The 16,426-nt window shown below is 44.6% G+C and overlaps 1 protein-coding gene across 5 annotated transcripts; it reads left to right on the forward strand.

The window, feature by feature from the left end:
- Positions 1–773: 773 nt before the first annotated feature.
- On the forward strand, positions 774–6,206 carry LOC125508537. 5 transcript variants are annotated; one of them, XM_048673264.1, is made up of 6 exons: positions 775–1,230; positions 2,673–2,756; positions 3,468–3,655; positions 3,783–3,929; positions 4,344–5,579; positions 5,661–6,206. In XM_048673264.1, the coding sequence occupies exons 5-6, from the start codon at positions 5,188–5,190 to the stop codon at positions 5,998–6,000; spliced, it is 732 nt and encodes a 243-aa protein (XP_048529221.1). In that variant the 5' UTR covers positions 775–1,230; positions 2,673–2,756; positions 3,468–3,655; positions 3,783–3,929; positions 4,344–5,187; the 3' UTR covers positions 6,001–6,206. The 5 variants fall into 5 exon arrangements, with proteins under 5 accessions (XP_048529222.1, XP_048529221.1, XP_048529220.1 ...); XM_048673265.1 differs by lacking the exon at positions 2,673–2,756 and having other exon boundaries at positions 774–1,230; XM_048673263.1 differs by lacking the exon at positions 3,468–3,655 and having other exon boundaries at positions 778–1,230.
- The last annotated feature ends 10,220 nt before the right edge of the window (positions 6,207–16,426 follow it).

Genomic DNA, 16,426 nt, shown 5'->3' on the forward strand with positions numbered 1-16,426 from the left:
CGGAGGTGGTGGATGGCCATCACACGGAGTGCGGAGGTGCCATGGTGAGCAAGCTGACCAATGTCTCCTGGCCAAAAGGCACTTTCATAGAGACTGTCAAGGAATGGCAGAAACAGTGGTTCTACATCACAGAACCCCGCGGCGCCACCTGGGCCACGGCTGCCGAATTCAACTCCGGTGCTCCCATGCAACTCACCTCCTGGGTTGAGAAGAACCCGAACTGGTGTTCGCCAGATGAGCTGATAGCACTGCAGACGCACGTTCAAAGCATGGTGGACAAAGATATCAAGCTTGTCGATGTAATCCAGGTGATGCTAGTTCGCCGGATTCTCACGTGCCAAAGCCGAAGCCGCCCTCTATGGGAGTTCAATCCGAAGAAGCACCATACCCTGAAGAGGCTCTTCGAAACCACTCACGAAGACGCCTGGAAGTTTCTCTTCAAGGGCAACGAGACATCGCCGGCCACAGACTCGGACCGCGGGCATGACATTAACCATCACTACACCACGACACTACAAAGACGACATGCATCTGTTGGTATAAGTGAGAATCGCCGACACTTTTTTTGTCCCAAACTATACCGACACACAGTATATTAGTATTATTATAAGTTAGTGACACATTATTTGTCGCCAAAACTCATAAAAACACCATCAAAATTTAGGTCGGTAGATGGAGACAATGCTGTCTATTTGTGTGTCGCTGATTCATATGGACACAAAAAGTGTCGGCGTTTTCCTTCAGCCCATGTCCGAAAAATATGGCGCCCAGAGAGAGCCATGCGCACGCCATGCCAAACATCCGATTCGCACTAGACCAGAAAAAAGAAAAAAGCAGACCCATCGACCCCGACCTGTTCGATCCCCAATCTCACCTCTCTCTCTCTATCTCGCCACCCACACACCCTAACCCTAATCCGACCGCGCCGCCGCTCCCAACCTGCGCGCCTCCGCCACAAACCATCCGCCGGTCCCCTCGCGCCACCACATCTTGGACCCCGGCCTCCCTTCCCTTAGTCCGAAGTAGCAGCAGCGCCGTCTGCGATGGAGGAGCACCGTCCGCCGCCGAGGAACAGCAGCGCCGTCCGCCACCAAGGATCCGCCGCGCGCCGGGAACAGCAGCACCATACGCCGGAGGATCCGCCGCACCGACTGCTGTTGAGGAGCAGCCTGCCGTTCTTCTTCCTCCACCGGCGACCCCTGTCCCGGCCCCGCCTCCAGATCTCAACAAGTAAGATGCAGTTTTTTTCCTTACCTATCTTCTCGTATGTTGCTATATGGAGTCCATATTTTATTGTGAATGGTTTATAATCTGATGGTATGCCTTGCGTGATTATAGTCGGGTGGTTCCAGGTCTAGGTCATGGCATCAGTGGTGTGGCGTTGTTCTGTTTTCTCAATGAATAGCAGTCGCTTGTTGGATGGGAATTGCTATTGTAAGTCATCTCAGCGAGTAGTATTGACCCCCTAAAGAAAGGAGTATCGACACAATACACAAAATTATTAGGCTGTAGATAGTATGGGGTACATCAGTACATGGACATAAAAAAGTAAAGGATATACATGATAGTGTTTGCTTGTCTTTGTCAGGTTTTTTAATTTTCTTTTTGTGTGGCTTCACACACATGTGCTTTTCCGCCGTACTGTATCGCCGCAGAGACAATACTTGCAGGGATTGTGAAAAATAACTTGAAGCATGCCCATTAGTTAGTAGAGCATATATTTGCATTGCAGCGATGACTTTATTAGTGTGTGTGTTCACTTCTAGGTCACTGCATCATGTCAAAAAAAACTGGCACTGCTACAATTTCTCAAAGAAAAGGAAGTTCATGTGAAGAACCATGGCGACACATGTGAGGAAAATATATTTGAGTCAATATATATACACATATAAATGGATGGAAGGAATGTTCATAAAGATTGTCTATTTGTTCTTTTCTGTGAGGGAAAGACAGTTTATTAGTTGTTAGTTTGAAAAATTGTAAAGAAGATAGTCTGCAGTAAATGTGTATAAAAATATAGGTCAATGATATACTGTGATAATTCCTCCTTGTTTTTTGTCTGCAACAGTTGATTAAATTTTTTGAGGGGGGGTTCAAAAAAACACTTCTTGAGCTTCTTTTTGAATGGCTGAATAGATTAATTATGTTTTAATCCGAAGTCTTGCAAGTGTGCTTCACGTGTAAAATTTTCCTGCGATTAAAAATCCTGCCGACCTATTCTGAACCCAAATCTGTATTATCCACTCGTCAAGCCTATGAAGGCCCACTGGCTGGGATCTTATATGTTCAATTCTTAATTGTCGTTTCAAATCCTTGGACTAGTGGCTGGGATCGTATTAGTTATTTGGAGATACCTATTTGTACGGAAGTTCAGTTAGTAAGTTGAATATAGCCCTCTTGTTCTAGCCATGTGCAGTTGAATTGAATATTTTCGGTCCGCTGCTCATTCTTGATTTTTGCAAAAAAATCTAAAATCCTTGGTCAGTGGCATGTTAATTATACATTGCTCGCTAGTTCTATGCACATACAATACTTGGTTGGGACTGAAAACTGTAGCACTTGAGCAAGAAAGGCTGACTACCGATTCATTAGCATGTCAATAAAGTCAATCTGGTCTTCCTCTATGAACTTGTTAGGGCTCATTAATAGCATGGTTTTGCTCACTGAAATAGGAGAGGAGCTGCACAAGACAGAAAAAGCACACATGGACAAGTACACTTGACGCAAGATTGACGAAATAGAGGAAGAGAGCATAGGTAAAAACTGAGACCAAAGGCACTGAGACTTGAGTAATAATTCCAGTAAGCTCATAGTACTACTTCCACAACCACGAATGGTAAATTTTAAAAGTACAAATGAAAGCATAGAAATTAACACAAATTGCTAGTTTAGGTCTTCAATGATTTCCGAACAGATTGAAAGTCCAAGCCTTGATGAATTGATAGTTCACACATGTTTTGTGAAGTATTTTAAACGAAATTGCAATTGAAATCCAGGTGCAGCTACTGTAGATATATTTGTTGCAATTAGTACACATTTTTTCCCTATCCAAGGTCTTCTACTATTTCAATACCCATCATATGTGAAAATTTGTGGTGATAAAAGAAATACATCTACAGTCTGTAATTCGTTCCTGAAAGTGAAACTTAACAATATCAGTGAGTGCTGAAATGTACACTCTTGTTTGATCTAATTTCTCGATTCCCTTTCCTTGTACTTCTAAGAAAATAATTAAGTCTTGCATTAGGTATAGAACACAAAGACAACATTAGTTGCATCTTTTATTGAGGAAGAAACTCATTAGATCTATCTAGGTTGAACAAGTTTATGTCTAAACTGTCATATTTATTCACAGATTTTGTCTGCTTGCTTCAAAACAGAAATGTTGCTTTTGCTTGCTGATAATTTCGGTTATGTTGTGGCTGCCTATTACTCAATATGATCTCATTTCATATCATCAATTTCAGGAACATTATCTCAGCTCTCGTTGATTTCAGAACAGATAGTTAGCATTGTACCTTCAAGGGACTATCCTTTTGCCTACTGAGCAAACAAAACAAATGTGTATATATATTTATTTAAGTGAAACAACATGCTCCCATTTTTGGTCAATCGGTGGATCTGACTAATACATAACTACATATATATGTGTGAGGTATTATTCATGGGTCATTTTTCGTAATTCGAGTAAGCTGAAACTGATGGTCTCAGATGGTTTGTGTATTAACTTTGATCAGAACCTGCATCTACAAATACTGAGTAGAGGGTTGCCTTTTGTGCAGGAATTTGCAGCAGGATCCCTTGACTGTGCTCTCCGCTTGTCCTCACTCCTTAGACCTTCCCTTTGCTTATCACCATACATTTTATTCAGAGTGGTGTCAAGATGCATCTCCTCTGCCAAGATGATGGGCAGAGGGCCTAAGCTCCAGGTGAGCTCCTCCACCAAGCATGTGTTGTATATTGTATGATGTTTGCAATCTAATGCTTTGCTCTGATATTTTAATTTCGTGTAACATGCATACTCTCATGAATCTGTACGCATGTGTTTGTAAGAACTTGTACGCATGAGTTTGTAAGAAGTTGAATGATGGTATGATGCTTTATTTTCTACAAAGTTGGGCTATATGCTCACTGCTGCTTCCTGATAATTGTGCATGTAACTGGCTTTCTTCACTTCATTTAAATGATTATTATGTTTTGGGCTTTGACTTATGCATATAACAACACTACCAAGCCAGTTTGTTGTACATCTTCTGTTTTTGGTTGTTTGGACTCAAGAGTAACTCAGAAGTTTGAAAAAATGTACTATGATAATATTGCTCAAACATATGGTGCTTTTGTAGGGTCAAATGGTGGGAAGTATCAAGTCGAAGATATTATGGCTTTTGTACATATTGTATTTTCTTTAAATGGAAGTTGATGTCGGTTTGGTGATCGAAGACTTGGGCTCTTCCATAGTGTTTTGTAGAGTGATCGAACTTAAGTCTCTTATGAACTAGGCCCATATTTTATAACATGCCACAACTTGTATGTTGACTTGAGTATTTTTTTTCAATGGTTGTAGCAAGGAAAACTAATGGGTCTTCTATATATGTTGAATAAATGCGTTGGTCAATGGCATTTTGTGATGAATAGAAGAGTGTAATTGTTGGTATATCTATTGCAAAGTGAACATGAATTGAATATTTTAAATTTATTTTCATGTTAATATATGTCGCATTTGCATTTGTGCTGAAATGTATAACCCTGGCAGCAAATGTGTTGGCAAAACTATTGGAGGTCGCAAAGACTGATGGCATAGCATACGAGAAATTGTCGGGGTAGCAACGGCCGTTGCACTATCTGTCGGTATAACACACTGTCAAACGATTTGTCGCTGAAGACATGTCTGTCGCTATAGCCCTCACCAACCCAGTCAAACTGTTCGTCGGCATAGATTTATCTGTCGCTAAAGACTTTTCCCGGCAGGAATATAGGCAACAACTCCTTTCTGTCGCCAAAAGTCTTTCCTGACACTAAATGTGTCGCCTTAGGTGACCTATGCCGACAGATTGTTTGACGCTGCTTTGAGTGTCGTGGTGTAGTGCACCTCGCCAACGAGGTATGTTATTTTTAACACATCCCCTACTTGCTTGTTTCAAGGATGATATCTGATTTTTTTTATTATCATTGCTTCTTCACGAACGGATGGAGAGGGCGAAGCGGATCAAGTGTCCGGCTCCGCTGCCTGAAGAACCAGTCATCCCGCGTTTAGCGAAGATGCTGGTGTCGGCGCCCTATAAGGCGCCGGAGAAGAAGGCCAAGGGCAGGGCCAAGGTGGTCTGGAGTGGGCCCCGCCACAAGGGCGCTTTGGACGCGACTTCTGAAGACAAGACCAGCTCCTCCGTCGCTGAAGACGACGATGATGAGGAGCAGGAGAGCGATTCTCCCCCTGATGGGGGGAGGAAGAAGAGGGCGGCCTCCGCCATTCTGGAGGCGGAGGCGCCCAAGAAGGGGAAAGGCCAACTCGTGGGCAGCTCCGCATGGGACGTCGACAACAGTCCGGAGCGATGCCCCCGCACTAAGCCTCAGGCTGCATCGTAAGTGCTAAGTCTCATACATGCCCATAAATCTAGCCTCTCCTCTTTGTTGTATTGACATGATTAGTTATGCTATTGCAGTCCGGCCCACGACAGCTCCCAGCGATCCTCGTCACGAGGTTCGTTGGATTCAAGGGCAATGGCTAGCGAGTCACCACCGGCCGCTTACTCCCCCAAGGCTAAGGGCGACGCAGAGCTGCTGTCCCGAAGGACTTTCCCATCCCGGGGGAGGCTCAGGAGGCGCCAGAAGGCGAGGGCTCCGTCGCCGGACACTAGGGGGAGCCAATCCCTCCGGAGACTGGTGGTGAGGGCCGTATTCAGTTCGGCCCTAAGCCGGATTCGATTCCGGAGACTGATACAGCTTCGGAGTCCGGCGCGCAACCTCCTTCGAAAGAAGGGGGTATGCCTATTCCGCCGGTGACCCCTGTCCAACCAGGGGCACCGGATAATCTGCTGGAAGCGCTGCGAGGCGCTTCCATTGTGGATGAGCATCGTGTTCTTATGGGAACAGTAATTGAAAGGGTTCAGTCCGCCAAGAGCAGACTAACCAAAGCCTGCAGCAGCCTTTTGACAGGTTTTGAGGTAAGCGATGCCAAAAAAGAGAAAATCCAAATATAGACAGTAGCCCCTGAGACACTGTCCGGTGTTCGGAAAGAAAAAGCCGGACAGAGGATCAATCCTTTATTGCAGGAAACTAACTAAATTTGTCTGAAATGAATAAGAAGGTGTAACGCCCCGGATACAACTTTCCATATTCGTAACTCTGACTCTTGCCTTTTCCGGAGATGCGATATGAGATTTCCCTTCGTGGTTGGCTTTTTGTCTTTGTTTTGCTTTTTGTTCGTGTCATGCATTTCATATCATGTCATCATGTGCATCGCATTTGCATTCGTGTTCGTCTCAAGCATCTGAGCATTTTCCCCGTTGTCCGTTTTGCAATCCGACACTCCTATGTCCTCTCGTGTTTCCCTTTCGTCTCTTTTTGTGAGCGGGTGTTAAACATTCTCGGAATGGACCGAGATTTGCCAAGCGGCCTTGGTACACCACCGGTAGACCGCCTGTCATGTTTCGTGCCATTTGGAGTTCGTTTGATACTCCAACGGTTAATCAGGGAACCGTAAAGGCCTCGTGTGTGTTGCAGCCCAACACCCATCCAAAGCGGCACAATAACCCATCCAAACCCCATCCATCCTCTCGGCCGTTTGATCACGATCGCGTGGGCGAAAACCGCACTCCATTTGGACTCTCCTAGCTCCCTCTACCTATATATTAGTCTCCCCAGTCCAAATGTGAGGCAAACTCCAACCCTAACCCTAAACGCCTCGAAATCCGCACCTCCACAGTGCCACCGCCGCCTCCCACCATGCGGGCCCGCCAAGCCCATCTCCAGCCCGCCCGAGCCCATCTTGGCCCGAGCGCGCCGTCGCCCGCGCCTGCTCGCCGGGGCTTGCCGGACTTCGCCGGCCGCATCGCTGAAGCTCCCCGCCACCACGTCGTCGCCCCGTATCCGCACCGCCGCGCCGCCCTGCAACTGCTGCTCCACTGCACGCGCCTCGGCCGCCCACTTTGTCGGCACCGCCACAGCTCCTCGCCGCCGGCCGCCCGCTCCACCCCCAGCGCCGCGACACCGCCGGCCTCCTCCTCTCCACCTCGCACCCCTGCCCGCACACGCCTTGCCGCGCCTCGTCAGCTCCGCCGTCGTCACGGCGCCGCCACGGGCACCCCGAGTCCAGATCCGCCTGGATCCAGCTGGAACCACCGCGCCCATGGCCGCCTCCGGCCTCGCCGGCCCTGCCGGAGCCCACCGCCGCCGCCATGAACGTGCTCGGGAGCGAGCAGAGGAGATGTTCCTCCCGTGCGCCTCGTGGGCCCCGCAGCCTCCCAAGGCCCAGTCCCAGCTGGCTCGTTCCGCCTCCTCGTCCTAACCAGGCCGAAGCCCATGGTGAGCCAACCCCCTCAAATCCGCTCTGTGCGCGTTTTAGTATCTTACGCTCGTGTCTGTGATTTCTGCTAAGTCCCCAGATCTGCTACATTCTGGTGCTACATTTGACATGTCATAACTTGTTGCATACTGCTCCGTTTCATGCATATGATATATCAAAATGTTCATCATGATGTGCTCTTCATTTTGTTCCATTGTGCCATGCTTGTTCGAGTCCATCTTGATGCCCAAATCATGGGTGCAAGAGTGCTATAAAATGTTAAGTGCTGATTTTTAGGAGAGTATGTGCATTTGTCATTTTTGCTACAATTGTTGTGTGCTGCATATGAACATGTGCTCTACATGTGTTTTGGGCTATGCCATGCCATCTTTACAGAGGTGTATGCCATGTATTTTTGTGATCAATGTGGTGACTAGCACATGCATGCAAAGTAGCTCTCGTAATATTGCTGATTTCAGGAACTTAGAATTTCACTAAGTCATTTCCCTGCTGATATTTTCATGCCATGTATTCATGTTGCTACAATGATATCCATGCTTCTTTTGAGTATGTTCAGTAAGGATGATTTTGACATATGGTTATGCTCTATCAATCTATGCCCATGTTTGCATTTATGGAGTGCCCTAGCATGACTCAATCTTGCTCTACTTTTGCTATAAAATGTTCCTGGCAGATTGTTTACGTGTTAATCAATTTTCCAAGGTTGTTGTAGTTGATCCATGCATGCTATGAGTTTGTTCTTGCCATGGTTAGCTTCTTGAACATGTCTTCTTGCTGGCTATGCTTATCTTGTCATGCAATGCCTTGTGGTGAGTGAATCGAGCTCGCAAAGAAGCCTTCATAATTCTGTTTTTGCCATGTCCAGTTTTATGCTAAGTCTGAATCTGTTAACGAAACTTGCTATGTTTACATGGGTGCCATCATATCTTATGATCCTTTTTGGCTTATGGTCAGTAAGGGACTTTTGTTCCATACTTTGAGTAAATTCATGCCATGCCTTTTTTTGCTATTTTGTGTTCATGTAGCATGTTGTTAGCTTGCTCCAAACATTGCTTCCTGATGTTAATTCCTGACATGTTGGTATTTTCACTAACTCTGTGAAGCTGATATCTTTTGCACTTTTGCCATGCTTGTTTGAACCTGCTTTTGTGTGATTTAGCCGTAGCTCAGTGTTCACCTTCTGTCAAGCATCTTGAGTAGATCACTTCCATGTGCTTTGTTGTTATGTTGGAGTGCAGTAGCTTAGTTTCTTGTTGCATTCTAGATGGCATCGTGCTGTTAATCGCAGATTTGTGCCATTATTGTTTTGCTTGCCATTTGCAAACCGTGTATCCGATTCTGGTGATCTTTATATCATTATCGACCGAAATCAACTCACCTTTCCAGCGGTACACTTGGTTTGCCAAGTTGAGGCCTGGTTCAATCTTTTCCTTCTGGAGCACGCATATGCATTGCATATCACATCCCGCATATCATGTCATGTTTTGCATCATGTTGCTTGCGCATTGCACCGTGGTTGATTGTGTTTCCTTTGCTTGTGTTCTTGCCTTGGGTAGAGCCAGGAGATGAATACATGATCGAGTAACCCGTTGAGTACGCTTACGAGGATCAAGCTTACATCAACTCGAAGAACTTTGCAGGCAAGATGACCATACCCTCGAAATCACTTCTATCTTTGCTTGCTAGTTGCTCGCTCTTTTGCTATTCCGCGATACCTACCACTTGCTATATCATGCCTCCCATATTGTCATGTCAAACCTCTAACCCACCTTGTCCTAGCAAACCGTTGTTTGGCTATGTTACCGCTTTGCTCAGCCCCTCTTATAGTGTTGCTAGTTGCAGGTGAAGATGGAGTTTGTTCCTTGTTGGAACATGTTTATTGTTGGATATCATTAATATATCTTGTTTACTTTAATGCACCTATATACTTGGTAAAGGGTGGAAGGCTCGGCCTTATGCCTGGTGTTTTGTTCCACTCTTACCGCCCTAGTTTCCGTCATACCGATGTTATGTTCCTTGATTTTGCGTTCCTTACGCGGTTGGGTGTTATGGGAACCCCTTGACAGTTCGCTTTGAATAAAACTCCTCCAGCAAGGCTCAACCTTGGTTTTACCATTTGCCTACCTACTACCATATACATTCCCTTGGGTTCTGCAGACTCAAGGGTCATCTTATTTTAACCCCCCGGGCCAGTGCTCCTCTGAGTGTATGGTCCGAAATGGGCAACCTGTGGGGCCACCTCGGGGCAACTCGAGGGTTGGTTTTACTCATAGCTTGACCTATCCGGTGTGCCCTGAGAACGAGATACGTGCGACTCCTATCGGGATTTGTCGGCACATCGGGTGGCTTTGCTGGTCTTGTTTTACCATTGTCGAAATGTCTTGTAACCAGGATTCCGAGACTGATCGGTCTTCTCGCTAGAAGGAATATCCTTCGTTGACCGTGAGAGCTTGTGATGGGCTAATTTGGGACACCCCTGCAGGGTTATGAACTTTCGAAAGTCGTGCCCGTGGTTATGGGAAGATGGGAATTTGTTAATATCCGGTTGTAGAAAACCTGACACTTAACTTAATTTAAAATGAATCAACCGCGTGTGTAGCCGTGATGGTCTCTTTTCGGCGGAGTCCGGGAAGAGAACACGGTCTCGTGTTAATGCTTGAATGTAAGTAGTTTCAGGATCACTTCTTGATCTTTATAGCTTCTTGACCGTGCTTTGCTTCTCTTCTCGCTCTCATTTGCGTATGTTAGCCACCATATATGCCAGTGCTTGCTGCAGCTCCACTCACTACCCCTTTCCTGCCCCTTAAGCTTAAATAGTCTTGATCGCGAGGGTGTGAGATTGCTGAGTCCCCGTGACTCACAGATTACTTCCAAAACCAGATGCAGGTGCCGACGATGCCAGTGCAGGAGATGCGACCGAACTCAAGTGGGAGTTCAACGAGGATTCAGGATGTTACCATGTTTCCTTTCCGGACGATCAGTAGAGGAGCCCAGTTGGGGCGATCGGGGATCTATGCATTTGGGGTTGTCTTTATTTTGGTTCCATAGTCGGACCTTGATTGTATTCTGGATGATTTAATGCTATATTTATGTATTGTGTGAAGTGGCGATTGTAAGCCAACTCTTTATCCCTTTCATATTCAGTACATCGGATGTGTAAAGATTACCCCTCTTGTGACATGCCTAATATGCGGTTATGCCTCTAAGTCGTGCTCCAACACGTGGGAGATATAGCCACATCGTGGGTGTTACAAGTTGGTTATCAGAGCCTTCCCCGACTTAGGAGCCCTCTGCTTGATCGAATCGCTGACGTTGTTGAGTCTAGAAAAATGTTTTGAGTCTTATAGGAATATATATATATATATCAGAGATTAGGATTCTTTTTACTCCTCAGTCCCTTCGTCGCTCTGGTGTGGCCTCCTGACGTACAGTTTTGACTCTCCGCTTCTCAAAATTCACGAAAAAAATTAGGATCACACGGGTATCTTGGAATCGTTCCGATGGTTTTGTGATGAGAATATTGTTCTTGGTGCCTCCTAACATTTAGGGGTTGTGGCAGTGTCCCGGGGAGTTGAGCTCCGAGGTGTTGTCGTCACAATTTTATCGTTGCAGTTCTGGAATACCTGAGTTCGCCGACATCGAAAATCTCCTTTATGCAGTTGTTGGTGAGATAACCTCGATGCCACCCAGTACTGGGGCGGGAGTTCGGGAGTATTGCCATAACTCGTATAACATATGCTTTTCGAAGGTTGAGGTAAACGATTTCCGAAGGTTTCTTGGTTATGTGTTGAAGGATGGATACAACTGGAAGGTTTCTTGCTAGTTTTGGGTGAGATATTATGCTTCCCCTGTATCCCCAACACCTGATTGCATAACTGGAAAGTTTCGGGAGTTTATAAGTGGGAATTCAAGTAGCTCCTAGAATATCTTTCCAACAGACACATGATACGATATGGGATCTATCATATGTTTGTTTTCGGCTTATTCTGCAAGCCAATACTTTGTTTTGTTTTTCAATTGTGGTATTCGAGTTGCTTCGAAGTCAAATGTGGATTCCATACCTTTCCTAAGCGGTGTTCTCATATTCCTATGTGAATACTAACCCTTCTTATTTATTGAGATTGTCATCTCAATTCTATTTCCAACCGGTGCGATTCTCTTCAAGTTGATCCTATCATTTTTCCCATTTGCAAGATCCAATCTCATCTTTCTCAACGGTGTTCGTTTCATCCGTCCCAAAGCTGTCTTTTGTTTTCCCGCCCTCCCACCCTTTTTCTTCAAGGACTCATATTTCTTAATCAAGTATCCATCGTATGGGTGTGAAGTCTCTCCACTCTTTTCCGTCAATGTTCTTATCTGGTGGTTCTCAGGAAGATTCTAACGGAGCTTCTAGTTCATCACTCTGCGTTCTCTTTCTTCTCCGGTGGATTCAATTCAAGCCTTGTTGATCATATTCCTTTCCTTGTTTAAAATGCCTTCTCATGTCGGTGCACCTCTTAATCATCCACTTATCGCTATTCAATTAATTCGAAGTGCTGAAGATATCTCGAAGATTCGTGTTTCCACTCCGCTTTCGTTCAAGCTCTTTCGAGGATGTTGCCATTTAATTCTACCGATGCAATCTCTCTTTCGAGCAACCATTTCAACGGTGTTTCTCTTGAGTGGGCCCTAACCCACGGGTCTTTTTCCAGCATCTTACTTGACTCTTCTTTTCTTTTCCCGGAGCTATCTCTCAATTTCTTCAAGATCTGTCAAATTATTTTCATCGTTGGTTCAACCTTTCTAATTTTCTTTCTGGAGTGCCTCATCAAATTCATGGTGGTGTTTCTCATCGTCATTCTCGGATTTTGAAGACCAAAGTTGAGTTCCTCTTAATCCTTACCCGTTTTTCCAAATACGTGTAGTTCAAGCTTGATGCCATCCTCTCATAATTGTGTTCGATTGTGAGAATTCTTTTCACCCTTCCGGAGCAATTCAAGAGTCTTTTCAGTTTGATTCTTTGGAGCCCATCATCTCAGAATTATTCATTTCAACTTTCAGCTCTCTTTCTCCAAATCATACCGGTGCATCATTCAAGTATGATCTAATCAACTCGTGATCTATTCGTTCTCATGCATCTAAATTCTCTCAAGTATCTTCGTTCTTTTTATAATTCTTCCTGGTGTTTCTTTATCTTTTCTTCGTTCATTTTCAATTCTTATGGTGGTTCATTCAAGATTTCTTTTCCTTCATTATCATATCAATTTATTCGTTGTTTCAATCCTACCGGTGGTTTGCTCAATATTCTCTCCCATGGTTATCATATCAATTCATTCATTCTTTCCAATCTTACCAGCGGATCGTTGAAGTCTTTTCTCAAGATTGTGCTATATCTTTCTTAATCTTTTTCAAGGAAAATAAGTAGTATGCCAAATCCGTTTGCTCGTCATCAATTTAATTGGTGAAGGATACGCATAACGTAATTCTTATTATTGTTTCATCCAAGTGATCTAATTTCTTCTTTTCGGAGTGGTTCATCATATCACATTCTCGGTTCTAGATGCTTTATCTTTTCTTCCGGAGTTCCAAGTTTCCACTTTATCTCGTCGAGAAGTTCCATCTAAATCATTGCAAGGATCACCTTGTGTTTTCAACTTCTCTTTCTTTTTATCATCCTTTTTATTACCGGAGTTCTTCGTGGAGGTTCTACATGGTGCTTCGTCAAGGATTCTTTTCATCTCTTCAATGTTTCCTATCAATCATTGTTTTCGGTGGCAGAATTTCACCTCAAATTTTGAGATGTTTTCCATAAGCCCACTACAAGCTTACTCTTTTCGTTGTTGGATTTCCAACAACTCCGTTTGTCGTGGAATTGTCACGGCAGATGTCCTTAGTGTGAGGACTTAGTCGTGAGGCCAACACATCTTTGTAGTAGCTTGAGAGGGGTTAAGCGGGACGAGAGACGCGAGGTGGATCATCACACAAGACAAGGATTTAGACAGCTTCGGGCCCCGGGAAACATCATCCGGAATAGCCCTACATGCTGTTTGTGGCTAGGTCTCATTATGCTCATCAGGGAGTCGCCGCATAAGCCGGCTCTCCTCTTTGTGTCTAGCCCTAGAGATTATTGCTTGTTTCTTGTCCCTCTTTTGGGGTGCCCTGCCCCTCCTTATATAAGTTGAAGGGGCGGGTTACATGTGGAGTCCTATTAGGATTAGGACTAACCTAATACAAGTAGAGTCCTAGTCTTGCTTCCTTTGTAGGAGAATATTCCTTATGCCTTCCCTCTTAAACCGGCCCACCTTTATATAAACCGACATACTGGGCCTTGGGCCTTGTCATCCGTCTGAAGGACCCGCCGGGTCACCAATGAGTCTTTAGGCTCGTGAGTCGTCACACCAGTGAGCCGCCAGACACGCGAGTCGCCAATCCTTTGGCGGTTACCAATGAAACATCAAGTCCGGTCGGGTCATATATCCGGCCGGGTTATACCGTGGGGTATATCCCCGACATTAGCCCCCAGTTTAATTTGGATTTATCCATGTTAAACTGATCTGTAATATAAACACAAGAGCAAATTTGACAGATTGTGATCCGGGTTAAATATTCTTGTAAGCCGGCACCTGATCATCCATAAGTCCTTGTCATTTCCTCCTTCTAGAAAATCCGGGTCAATAGGCCGGCTTCATAATCAACTTGCTTGTAGAAGGAATGTTGTAAATGAATGAATAATCCATTTTATACGCCTTCAATGCTCTGACTTGACAAAAATATTGGTTCTGAAATATTCAACTGATATTCAGCCGGCTTGTAGATCTTGCTGAGCTATGACTTCCACAATCGCCGGGTTTATAAAAACTGATAATTCTGGGTTATGATTGTTGCCAACGCCGGGTCATGATTGTTTACTCAAAACTGAGAATTTGAAGAATTTTCTCCCTTATATCCATATTACCTGTAGCCCCCAAGTCTTGAGCAGAACAAAGTGATGGCTTTAAGACTTGCTTCAATATAAATACTGCCACTTTGAAGAAATCCATGTTGTTCATCTCAGTCACTAGTAAATGCTGAATACTCCATATATGTAGCCCCCAAGTGCCGGGTTGTCATGCTTGCAGCAACCTAGGACTTGTAATTGCCCGATGCTCATAAAAATTTCAACCAGTGTAGCCCCCAAGGGCCGGGTCATTATGCAATAATGAGCAGGGACTTTGTAGATATGATCATGTAGATTTTGAGCAGCAACGTGTAGCCCCCAAGGGCCGGCTTAGTAACATAATACTGAGCTGGGCCTTTATATATACTTCATTGACAATAATATCATATGATGTAACCCCCATCATGGGGCTTGAACCCACGTCCACAAGGTTAAGAGCCTTGTGCTTTATCAACTGAGCAGTGGATCCTTCAATATAATGGACTGAGGCTTGTGTACCTTGAATTTTTGACAGGAGCAATTGGTAGCCCCCAAGGGCCGGCTCATTACAATGGAATGAGTCGGGTCTTCAATAATTTGATCAAAAAATGATTTTACATTAGCCCCCAAGTGCCACGGTGCATGCTGGCAGCGACACGGGACTTGCATATTTGATGTAATCTCAACTTGAATAATGTAGCCCCCAAGTGCCGGGTTGTAAGCCTGCAGCGACTCGGGACTATTCCTTCCATTGTAGAATAAATTATATCCATTGATAAAACAATATCCATTGCACTGAAGCGACTTTGAAAAACCTCAATCGTAATATTGGTTATTGATAACCATAATAAAAATCCAGCCATGTTGGCTATTAAAGATTTGAATAATATAACCCGGTTTGAAAAACCGGTTCCTGTGATATTGAATCGTACTGCCGGTTTAGGATACTTGTGCAGTAAGGGTGATAACCCAATCTTTAGAAGCCAAAAACTTCCAAATGTTTATGATTGTCATATATGGCGACTTATCATCCAAAGTCAAGCCGGGTTAATCGAAACCACATATATGCTTTAGATATGAACAAAAAGTCTCAAGACAAACCCAAAAGACTGTTTTCAAAAAACTTAAGCAAAATAGAAAGAAGAATTTGAGGCTTCTGATTCGAATACGATCAGTAAACCAGACCAAAGGGGTTAAGCTAGGATTCGAATACGATCATGTAGCCCCCAGTGGCTTTGGCATTGCACCGATCAAGAGGGTACCGACAGCTATGTTCTCTTTGGTTCGGATACGACCTATGTTTAAACAGGAAGCCCCCAAATGACCTTGAGAGGTTTTTAATGACCCTGATTCGAATACGATCCAAGTCGGACCCAAAAGGGGTTAAGCTATGATTCGAATACGATCAAGAAGCCCCCTAGTGAGTTTGGCATTGTGCCGATCAAGAGGGTACCAACAGCTATGTTCTCTTTGGTTCGAATACGACCTATGTTTGAACAGGAAGCCCCCAAATGACCTGTAACTGTGGCTATGAGCCAGATCAAAGGCTAATCATAGCTTAGCTCAATAAGCCGGAAGCCCCCAAGTGATATATTTCTGAACTGTGCTCGCCGGGTGCCTATGTTTGAGTTGTGCTGTGCAACAAACTCTCTTGGGTCCCTGTAATTTTTTCTGAAAACTCGAGCTTTGCGAGAGATAAATTCTTCTTGAACCGGGATTTTGAACCGGATATTGAGAGTTTCAAAGCTTTGTGGAAGACATGTTTACCTTAAGCCGGATTTTAAACCAGATATTTAAGAGCTTCAGCGCTTTGTGGGCGATAGATTTCCATTGAACCGCATTTTGAACTGGAATCCTTCTTTTTAAGCCAGAAATTTTCTGACGACTTTTAAATATTCGCCAATAAGGCAGTAGCCTTCGGGGCCGGGTTATTTTTCCCTCCAATGATCCGGAGTTCTTGAATCTGCTTTAAATTGGTAATCATTTACTGAGTCATGTCATCGTAGCCC

Source organism: Triticum urartu, chromosome 5, assembly GCF_003073215.2.
Source record: "Triticum urartu cultivar G1812 chromosome 5, Tu2.1, whole genome shotgun sequence".
In the NCBI taxonomy this organism is placed as follows: Eukaryota; Viridiplantae; Streptophyta; class Magnoliopsida; order Poales; family Poaceae; genus Triticum; species Triticum urartu.

Coding starts and splice junctions, on each gene's coding strand:
- LOC125508537 (XM_048673265.1), top strand. CDS start 5,188: ATGGAGAGGGCGAAGCGGATCAAGTGTCCGGCTCCGCTGCCTGAAGAA. Junction 5,580..5,660: donor ACTAAGCCTCAGGCTGCATC/GTAAGTGCTAAG, acceptor ATGCTATTGCAG/TCCGGCCCACGACAGCTCCC.